The sequence below is a fragment of the Lepus europaeus genome, chromosome 10, assembly GCF_033115175.1.
Source record: "Lepus europaeus isolate LE1 chromosome 10, mLepTim1.pri, whole genome shotgun sequence".
NCBI classification, from domain to species: Eukaryota; Metazoa; Chordata; class Mammalia; order Lagomorpha; family Leporidae; genus Lepus; species Lepus europaeus.
In genome coordinates, this window is record NC_084836.1 from 78,420,178 (window position 1) to 78,430,987 (window position 10,810).

The 10,810-nt window shown below is 53.7% G+C and overlaps 1 protein-coding gene across 1 annotated transcript; it reads left to right on the top strand.

Moving 5' to 3' along the window:
• The first annotated feature begins 745 nt into the window (after positions 1-745).
• On the top strand, positions 746-6,465 carry CD93 (CD93 molecule). The gene is made up of 2 exons (XM_062203791.1): positions 746-2,781; positions 3,007-6,465. Exons 1-2 carry the CDS (start codon positions 845-847, stop codon positions 3,029-3,031), a joined length of 1,962 nt encoding a protein of 653 aa, XP_062059775.1. The 5' UTR covers positions 746-844; the 3' UTR covers positions 3,032-6,465.
• Positions 6,466-10,810: the final 4,345 nt, after the last annotated feature.

Consider the following 10,810-nt stretch of genomic DNA (forward strand, 5'->3'; position numbering starts at 1 on the left):
TCTGCACTCGCAAACCCAAAAACTGCCAATTTTCGCCCAGTTTGCTCTCATGTTCCCTAGGAGCTTGGCATGGTGTTAGAGACCCAGACATTCCCACGGCCCCAACGCCTATTTAAAAACTGCCTATCTATTTAAAGTTCATGATGGGGAGAATCAAAGGAAAAAAAGCCTCCTAAAGCCATCAGGGGAACATGAGATAGGCATAAGGAAAAATTCTCTTCACTTCTAAAAAAGGCTGAAAATTATAACCGTCCACGGCCTGGTATCTCCAGTCTCAGAATTTTTTTTTCCCTTTTGGTTGTTTGCAAACCCAAGTGGAATTTTATTATGAGTTACTAAGTGAGTTTTCTTCTTCCTTTTTTTTCTTTTTTCCAAATTCCTAGTCCCCCAAATCTCTCCTCGTTCAACCGCATGCCTTTTAGGTTCCTCATGCTGTCTGGGAAAAGAGAATGTGGCGAAAATAAAGCGGCTGGTATCTCTGGGCCCTGCACCTCTTCCTCCTCCGTCGTCCGCTGTCTCCCAGCTGCGTTTCCACAGCTCCGAGCCAGGGGCCGTAGGGAAGCCGCCTGGCCCCTTTTATGAACAACAAAACGGTGATGAAGGCAACAGGACTCAGAACACTATTCATTGCAGGAAGCCCCAGTATCCGGTGAGGAATAAGAAACACAACAGCACAGGATGCGCCTTGGGTCAAGGGGACGCGAGAAGTCCGCAGCCTTTGTGTCTTTCTGGGAGCCACCGCGGCCACAGCTCAGCTCCCAGCTCCCCACCGGGAGCTGAAATCCCAGCGCCGATCGCCGCAGGGTGTCTAAGTTTTCCACCAGGGACGGAGGACGCCCCCGGGATGGCCACGTCCACGGATCTCCTGTGGCTGCTGCTGCCCCTGCTGCTCCCAGGCCAGCCCCAGGCAGGAGCCGGGGCCCCCATGGAAGCCGTGGTGTGCGCCGGGACCGCTTGCTACACGGCCCACTGGGGCAAGCTGAGCGCCTCCGAGGCCCAGCAGAACTGCAGCTCCAACGGGGGCAACCTGGCCACGGTGAAGAGCGAGGAGGAGGCCCGGCACATCCAACAGGCCCTGGCACAGCTGCTGAGAGCCGAGGCGCCCCTGGCAATGAGGACGGGCAAGTTCTGGATTGGGCTGCAGCGGGAGAAGGGCACGTGCTTGGACCCCGACGTGCCGCTCAAGGGCTTCAGCTGGGTGGGCGGCGGGGACGACACACTCTACACCAATTGGCACAAGGAGGTCAAGAGCTCCTGCATCTCCAGGCGCTGTGTGTCCCTGATGGTGGATCTGTGGCAGCCGCCCCTGGCCAGCCGCCTCCCCAGGTGGTCCGAGAGCCCCTGTGGGACCCCTGGCTCTCCTGCCAGCAACATCGAGGGCTACGTGTGTAAGTTCAGCTTCCAAGGTATGTGCCAGTCTCTGGCACTGGGGGGCCCCGGCCACGTGAACTACATCACCCCCTTCCAGGCCAGCAGCTCTGCCCTGGACCTTGTGCCCTTCGGCTCTGTGGCCAATGTGGTCTGTGGCAGCGGGGACGAGACCCAGAGCCATTACCTCTTGTGCAAAGAGAAGGGCCCCCAAGTGTTCGAGTGGGACAAAGCGGGCCCCCTCTGCGTGAACCCCAAGTACGGGTGCAGCTTCAACAATGGGGGCTGCCAGCAGGAGTGCTTAGAAGGGGGCGACGGATCCTTCCTCTGCGGCTGCCGCCGGGGGTTCATGCTCCTAGACGATTTAGTGAGCTGCGCCTCCCGGAACCCCTGCAGCTCTAATCCCTGCACTGGGAAAGCCACGTGTGTCCCTGGGCCCGACGGGAGAAGCTACACCTGCCGCTGCCTCTCGGGCTACCGCCTGGACTCGACTCAGCTGGGCTGCGTGGATGTGGACGAGTGTCAGGAGTCGCCCTGCGCCCAGGAATGTGTCAACACCCTCGGGAGCTTCCGCTGCGAGTGCTGGGTGGGCTACGAGCCTTCTGGCGCCGGGGAAGAGGCGTCCTGCCTCGACGTGGATGAGTGTGCTCCCGGCCGCTCCCCCTGTGCCCAGGGCTGCACCAACACCGACGGCTCCTTCCACTGCTCCTGCGAGGATGGCTACATCCTGGCCGGAGAGGACAGCACCCAGTGCCAGGACGTGGATGAGTGTGCCATCCCCGGGGGCAGCCCCTGTGACAGCCTGTGCTTCAACACACTGGGCTCCTTCCGCTGTGGCTGCCTGCCAGGCAGGCAGCTGGCCGCCGATGGGGTCTCCTGCATCATGGACTTGGCGTCCCCAGGACCGTCATCTGGGCCTCCCCAGGAGACGCATGAAGAAAACAGCGAGGGGAGTACCGTGCCTCCTGCCACAGTGTCCAGCACCACCAGAGGCCCTGAGGGCACCTCTCAGGCAGCCTCCAAAGCAAGGGAACCTCCCCTCCTCCCACCCGGGGACCCCACCACTTCTGCTGCAAGGGAGATGCTGGCCTCCGGTGAGCCCCCTGGTGTCTGGACGGAGCCTGGCACTCAGCAGACCACAGGGGCAGCTGGCCATGGCATGGCTGCAGGTGGGGACACAGTGGCCACTCAAAGCGACAATGGGGCCGACGGGCAGAAGCTGCTCCTGTTCTACATCCTAGGCACAGTGGTGGCCATCTCCCTCCTGCTGGCTCTGGCTCTGGGGCTACTGGTCTACCGCAAGCGGAGAGCCAAGAGGGAGGAGAAGAAGGAGAAGAAGCCCCAAAGTGCGGCCGACAGTTACTCCTGGGTGCCGGAGAGAGCTGAGAGCAGAGCCACAGAAAATCAATACAGGTAAAGGAGCCCCTGAGGCCACCAGGTGGAGGCGGGCAGGAGGTGGGAGGTATAGACAGCACTGCAAAGTGGCAGCGGCCAGCTGTAGAGCCAGCAGGGTGCTAACATTGGCTCCAACGCAGTAGCCCATGCAGAGGCCCCTCTGTGGTATGGGTGCCTTGGGAGGGGACATTCTCCTGGGGTCTTGATATGTGTGTGAATGCTGTCACTTCTGTTTCTTTTTAGTCCCACGCCTGGGACGGACTGCTGAAGGTGAGATGGCCCCAGGGACCGATTAAAGCTCAGCGGCCTCCAACCTCAGAGCTTTCATTCCCAGTTGGAGCGGGAGGACCAGGGTCCCTTGGAGAGACTGGACTGGAATCAGCTGTGACCCTTCTCCTGAGAAGTCTGGCAGCTTGGAGTGTACAGGTGCTGTCTCATGTGTACGGTGTTCCCGAATCAGAAGCTGCGTGTGGACATGGGAATTCTGTGCACGTTAGCCGTTCTCTCTCCCCTCTCCCTGTTCAAGGTCAAGTGTGGCAGATTTCATGTCCCCCCCCCCCCCCAAATAGAGATCAGTACACTGGGAATCAAGTGCTATGGGCTCTTTGAATAGTTTCTCTGCTCCCTTCAACCATGGGAGAGGGAACGACAATGCTTCATGCCTGGTGCCAAATAGAATTGAGACATTTGTTCCTCTTGTATAATACAGCCTTATTATTTTGATCAGAAGCCCCTTTTTTGGTGAATATTTCTTTCTCTTTCTATCGATGCCTTTGCTGATCACAGGTCCTGCCCAGTTCCTGTTGAAGCCCTCCATAATCAGCAGAAATATCATTACCTGCTTAGGCAGCCAGGAGGCACCAAGGGTCACAGACCGTCTCCCAGCTCTGAGGTTTCTAATAGCCTTGGATTTCTTTTGCAAGCGAGGCTGGACCAATCTGGGAAAAGCTGCTTGGGGTGAATGGCAGGTGATCATGGAATCACATCTCCCAAACGGGGAGAGAGAGAGAGACAGAGAGAGAGAGAGAGAGAGAGAGAGAGAGAGAGAGCGAGCGCAAGGCCCTGATTCATTCGATGTCCTGTGGCTGACACACACTGGAATGCAGTGACACAGACACTTAAGGAAAGAAGGCCAAGGGCACCCCCGCCCCCACTTCACAGCGCTCTGCGTGCACAGAGGAAGCCTGAGAAGTCTTTTGTTCTGACTGTTTTCTAAAGGATGTGTGAGGGAGCTGACACGTCGCGTTGTGATATCAGTCATCTTAAAGCACAGTTCACTGTCAACGGCGTGCCCTGAGAACTTGACTCCTGATTTGTGAGTGTGGCTTAGGGCCAAGTTGGGGACTGGTCACTCAGGGTTTCTGTCTTTTCCTTAAAAAAGGAGCGGGAAGGAAAGGGAATAAATGCAATCTTTTGGGATTGCTGTTTTAAATTACATACTCATTTTAACGTGTACATTTGTAAAGATTCCCCCCTTAAAACACTGTGGGTACCAGCGGCTGTCTCTGGCTGCAGAACTGGACCTGGGACACTGGCAAGCATCCCCCTGGGGGGTTGGCTGGATACAACTGGGAGGCCTTAGGTCTCCTGGGAGCCCTTTGCTACCACTGTACAGGGAATAGCCAGACGTCTCCTTCTAGGACTTCCAAAACCTGCCAGTCATAGCCGGGGTGCCTGGTTGTTTTCTGGCTTAGCTTCGGATATGTATCTCCCCTGAGAGGTCACCACCGTGGGGCCAGCTTTGACATGTAGATACTCTACAATATAGACATTTTCCAGGAGGAAAATGGAAAACTTGGGTTGGGGAGGGGAGGGGAGGGTGTAGGATTAAACAAAAGAGAAGGAAGCTGTGTGGGGCTCAGCAGGGTGTTTGGAATCTCTGCTTTTTCTAGGTAGTCTCCCTGGTTTCAAGGTGGGACTCCATCCTTTAACACAGATCCTCACTGGGACCCTAATGGTCCTGTGGGACTCTGCAATCTGTTGAGATTGGTGGCAGGTTGAGTGGAGACCGCCATCACCTGGCCGTGGGCTGCTTTCAACGACATGGCAGTATTTGCGCTTTGGGGCAGTAAGAGCAGGTGCAGTGGTTCTACCTCTAGGTCCTTACAGCTCTGCCCTCAAGCGCTGCGGGTGAGGGAGGCTGTGTAGGCTTTCCAGAGCTTCTTCATGGTCTGGAGCCAGCTCCTGTGAGCCTGTATCCACCTGCACCCCTCTTGGTTCCTGTTACTTCTCGGTGTTGGTTTCTCACACAGCCCAGACCCTTTCCTGGTCTCTGTTCCAGTTCTTGTTGACAGCTCGCAGCTCGATCTCCAAGTCCAGGGAGACCACGGATCCCCTCTGTGGGACCCATACACAGGGAAAATGAATGATAAGGAATTCAGGCTCCCCAAATGCCCTCTTTCTCATAGTTGGCTCCTTCCCATAGTGCTCATGGCCACTGCCTGTGAGTAGCCAATATACTGGAGTAGACACCCTTCAGCCGTGATTAGGTTGGAAGCCACCAGTCTGAAGCAATGCTTTGTTGTCCCATTATGTATGCTGGTACCTTGCTCCCAGCCTTAGCTCACGGAGCCTGGAGGCCCCAGCAATGAAAAACAAATGTCCACTGGCCAAACAAGCAGCATCATTTGCCCAGAGGGTCCAGCAGGAGAATCAAGGGGACAGCTGTGAAACAAACCAGGGTGCTGGAGACAGGGAGAAGTCTCCACTCGGCAATGTCTCCAAGACAACGGAGACTGTTTTGTCCAGATAGAATTCTCTGTAGCTCACAAATTCTGGGAGATTTTTGGAGAAACAAGACTCAGGACAAATTCCCCTGCCCCATCTGCCACCTTCCAAAGCAGGTAACTCTGAGGTGGTGGTGGGAGTGGGGGTGGGGCATCCTCACCGCGCAGCTCACAGCAGCCCTCACTGCTGAGTCAGTCTCCTGTTTGTTATCAGACAAGGAGGATGCAGGGGACAATTTTCTGCGGAATCTGAGGAGCATGGAAAACCAAGGGCTGTGCCAGCACCCAAGAGGGACTCGGGGGCATCCCTTGAAGCGGGAACCCCCGACCTTCTCAGCAGAGGGGCTTCAAGGCAAACACAACCATGTTTGGTTTCCGCCGGTTATCACTGTTGTAGTATCCTGGGGCTACACATGCGCACATCACCTGTGTGAGCGACAGGGCCTTGCTGGAGTGTACAGGCTAAGGCCTGGAAGCAGACAGCAGTCCCGGTCAACCTCCGAAAGCCTCTTGCTTAGTAGCAACCTCAAATACCCTTTGGGAAGACCCATTCTAATTCTTTCTCATGGTCAGGCAGCAGTGCACTGAGTATGCTTCTATAACGGGCACAGTAAAGTGACTTGGAATTTCATTTCTCCTCCCTGAAAGCTGCTATTCTCTTTTAAGTTCTCCTGGTGAGTTAAGTTGGAGTCTGTTAAACTCAATAACTTGGGGTGAGCATTTGGCTTAGTGGTTCCCCACTGGAGTCCTTGGGATTGACACCCAGCACCAACTCCTAACTCCAGCTTCCTGCCAATGCACACACTGGGAGACACTGATGATGATTCAAGTAACTGAGTCCCTGCTGCCCACACGAGAGACCTGGGTGGAATTCCTGGCTCCCAGCTTTGGTCTGGCCCCACCATGGCTTGTTGTAAGCATTTGAGGGAATAAATCAGCAGTAGATAGGATCTCTCTCTCTCTCTCTCTCTCTCTCTCTCTCTCTCTCTCCCTCTCAAAATAAAGAAAAATGTAAAACAAAGTAACAAAAAGCGAAAACTAGGTGATCATTAGGTACTTGGGTCCCAACCTTTCTTTCCCATGCATAACTCTGTGAACACTAAAAGAACAGAGATACAGTTTGACAAATTGAATACCATTTGACAGATGATTTAATAAATTCAAAATAGCACAATTTTTAAAAGCAACTGGAGGAAAGCCCTTTCCTATTATTTTTCTTCTTAGCTTCCCCATTGTCTAAATCAGGAAAACAGGAAAAGCTTGCTTTCTAGCAGCTGTGACATGGTTTCGTGCCCCCTACATATTTCCATCGCCCTGAACAATAGTGTTAGCACGGGACTCTGAGATAGGATTCCTGGAAACACCTGCCCCTGCTCTGGCTGCAGCACTCCCTGCTTCAATCTCTACCTTTGGTCAAATTGGTTAACTGAAAACACAGGGTCACCCAGATTCTCTGTGTTTCTAAACACCCCATCCCCACCCAGGTCCCAGACGTGAACCCTGCCTGAAGTGCTTGCTAAAAACCATGTGTGTTGGGTCTGCTCTTGGAGATAGTGCCCATCTATTCTGGGGGAAAACTCTGGAGTCCCTCTCTCCCACTGTCCCTCTGACCAGGGAGTTCCTGTCAGCAGGTTTATGCCCATCATTCCTGGGGCGGAAGCTCTTTTGCAGATTTGCCTTGAGTTGTGGATTCCATCATGAGCAAGACCTTGTCCTTGGAGGTCAGATGTCATCGCGGATGTCAGCCACAGCTGGCGTCATCACCGCCAAGCGAGAGTGTAAATGTTTTTGGATATGTGTATTTGGAATTTGACTGCTTCTGGACTCTTGGACTGTCTGTGCAGGGTTTATTTTCAGCCTGTGCATAAAGCATTCCCTGGGGGAGGGGAGGCACTGAGCTTCTCCCAGGAGCACCAACAAAATAGCCTCTTGGGTGACATCATGGGCTACCTTTTGATAAGAGGTAGCTTGGTCATCCCTTGAGCTTTTGTTATGGAGCCACTCCTAATAAACTCTGAAATACAGCAGTTGTGAGCTTGTTTTTCGTGTACTTCATGGGAATGGGCATTTGGCCTAGTGGTTAAGGTGCCCTGGCCCCACATTGCAGTGCGTGGGTTTGTCACAGCTCCAGCTCCTGGTGCCAGCTTCCTGCCAGTGCAGAACCTGGGAAGCAGCACCGGATGAGTTCCTGCCACTCCCACAGAAAACCTGGATTGCATTCCTGGCTCCTGGCTCTGGTGTTGCCCAGCCCTGGCCATTGTGGGCATTTGGGGGAGTGAACCAGTGGCTGGGAACTGTCCATCTCTCCCTGTGTGTGTGTCTCTGCCTCTCAAATAAATAATTAAAATATTGGTTTTTCTGGCCAGTGCTGTGGCTCAATAGGCTAATCCTCTGCCTGTGGCGCCAGCACACCGGGTTCTAGTCCCAGTCGGGGAGCCGGATTCTGTCCCGGTTGCCCCTCTTCCAGGCCAGCTAATTGCTGTGGCCAGGGAGTGCAGTGGAGGATGGCCCAAGTGCTTGGGCCCTGCACCTGCATGGGAGACCAGGAGAAGCACCTGGATCCTGCCTTCGGATCAGTGCAGTGCGCCAGTAGCAGTGCGCCGGCCGCAGCGGCCATTGGGGGGTGAACCAACGGCAAAAGGAAGACCTTTCTCTCTGTCTCTCTCTCTCACTGTCCACTCTGCCTGTCAAAAAAATTTTTTTAAAAATATTGGTTTTGGTATATATTTTATAAAAACTCAATTCACCTGGTGATCTTGCTGTTGTAGTCATGAAATGGATCTGTTTCCCTTTTTAAGAGTTGCTCAAACGAAATTGCCTTGACAACCATTCCACCTGCTGGAGGTGACTCTAGGCATGGGGCTCCACACTCCTGTGTCACACTGGGGAATGCTGGCACTGTCCCACCTTGCCTGCTGCCCTTGGGGCCAGGAATGCAAGTGTGGGCTTGCATTATGTCCAGTGCCCAGGGCGGCTGAGACCCAGCCCGACTGGATGTTTCCAGGTTTTGCACTGTGAACTGGAGTCCCCTAATCTCTGTCCCCTTCATCACCCTTTAATTTTCTACATTTTTCGACCAGACTGAGCAAGTGACACCTGGTGTGTGAATCAGCATTGTCCAGAGGGTGCGAATGTGCCATTCTGTAATTACCCCAGGAGCCTTTATCACCATTTTGTCAGCAAAGCTTCTTCAGTTTGTTTAGCTAATTGGGCAGGCAGACCAGACTGCTGGCTGCTCCCTGCATGCATCTCCCAGGGATCCCCTGTGGGGGGACAGCAGATGGTGGCCGGTCCTGAGTCTGCCTGCTTTTCCAACTGTGCACTTGGCAAAGGCTTTTAGCAAAGAACAGGGCTTAAGGAGGATAAAGTGTGCGGCTGCTGGCCTAGGACATTTGCAAGGAGCATGCATGATTTAGGGCTACAGACAGCTGATGCCATAAGCAACCTGATCACTGACAGCATATTTGGAAATCACGAGGTAACACAAACAGCACCGGCTGCTTCTCCGACTCACACACACGGACACTCACAAACACACACAGCTCTAACATTCTTCAGATTCATGCTTCAAAAACCCCCAAGACCCCTGTTCCCAGATTTAGGAAAAGTGCATGAAGAAAAAAATGGCGGCTTTCGAGGGTGATTCGTATGGCTGACGTTTGCTGTCTACCAAGTAAAAGTACTTAAATTCTAGGTATGTCTTTCCAATGAGACCCAGTTACTGAAACATTCATTTTTTTACAGTTAAGACTGCTTCACCACGTCAGGTAGGTTTGTGTTGCTATTGGGGTTAAAATTGGAGACTCAAGACAGGTGTGTGTGCATTCTATGGCATTTAACACGAATCCAAGGAGTGCACCAAGTTCCCAGCCTGTTATTCCATGTGTTCAATAAGAGGTAACAGAGACAGTAAATCTGAAACCCCCCCCCCAAAAAAAAGTCTCCGTTCAATGCTCCCCTGAGTTGTAATTGTGATGGTAGAGCTGCTTGAAAAAGACAGCAGTGTTGGTGCCAGACTGTGGCATAGTGAGTAAAGCTGCCACCTGTGGTGCCGGCATCCCATATGGGTGCTGGTTCGAGTCCTGGCTGCTCCACTACCAATCCAGCTCTCTGCTGTGGCCTGAGAAAGCAGTGGAAGATGGCCAAAATCCTTGGGCCCCTGCAACTGCATGGGAGACCTGGAAGAAGCTCCTGGCTCCTGGCTTCAGATGGGTGCAGCTCTGAACATTGCGGCCATCTGGGGAGTGAACCAGCGGATGGTTCTCTCTCTCTCTCTCTCACTCTCTCTGTAACTGTGACTTTCAAGTAAAATGAATAAATCATAGAAAAAGAAAAAGACAGCAGTGGATCAGTAGATGAGTCTACCTTCCCACTCGCTTTATACCCGGGCTCATCCTTTTAGGAGGAAATCAAAGGGGCGGTAACCAGTGGAAAATTGAAGAAAGCAGCAAGAGTGGAGGTCCTGACACCCTGGGAGCAGCGGCCATGCCCGGATTTGATGGAAGAGCTTCCCCAGGGCGCTTGCTCAGCTTGCGCTGGTGTCCCTTGCGGAATTCTGCCCGTGGGGTTTTATCTGAGGTCTGTCACCCTTGACTTGGGTGCTTGAGGTTGGTCCACAGGATTCAACTGAGCTGAAGAAGAAGTGAAAGGGAGGGAGGAAGGAGGAGCAGGGAGCGAGGAAGAGAGAGGGCATGGGGGATGGTGGTGGTGGGGAGAGATGGTCCAGATGTGGCCAGCTCGCGGCTGCTGTCACCTCCTGGGCCACACTCCCAGAACAGCAGAGGTGAGTCTGGCTGGGGACCACCAGGCGCTGAGGCGACTCCTCCAGCTTCCACTTCACTCATACACACCTGTTGAGCCTCCGCTCAGCTCATGACTTCTGCTCCACGGAGCTCCCCATCAATCGGGGGAGATGGCGGCTCTGGGGAGAGATAGGGGCATTGGTGGATAATTCCAGCACTTCCAGGTGACCAAACAAGTGAGCAAAGTGGGCTGGGGGAAGGAGCAGACACGTACACCGGCAGGTGCACGTGACCTGAGCACCTGGAAGGTCAGGGCCGGGAGTCGTGCACCTGCCCTCCTGCCCCAGCTCAGACAGCCCCTCCCCTGCTCCCCAAGTCCTGCCTCTGTCCAGCAGGGTGATGCTGAATTCTGGAGAGCAGAATTAACGCTAACCATTTTATTCCTCCCCTGATAACCCAGGGTCTCCAAGTCTTATGTCTTCTTAAGGGCAAAGGGTATATGTTCATGGGACCCTACTCTCAGTCAGTCCTAATGTGTTTTAAATAGAAATCCAGTCGCATACATTATCTCATACTACA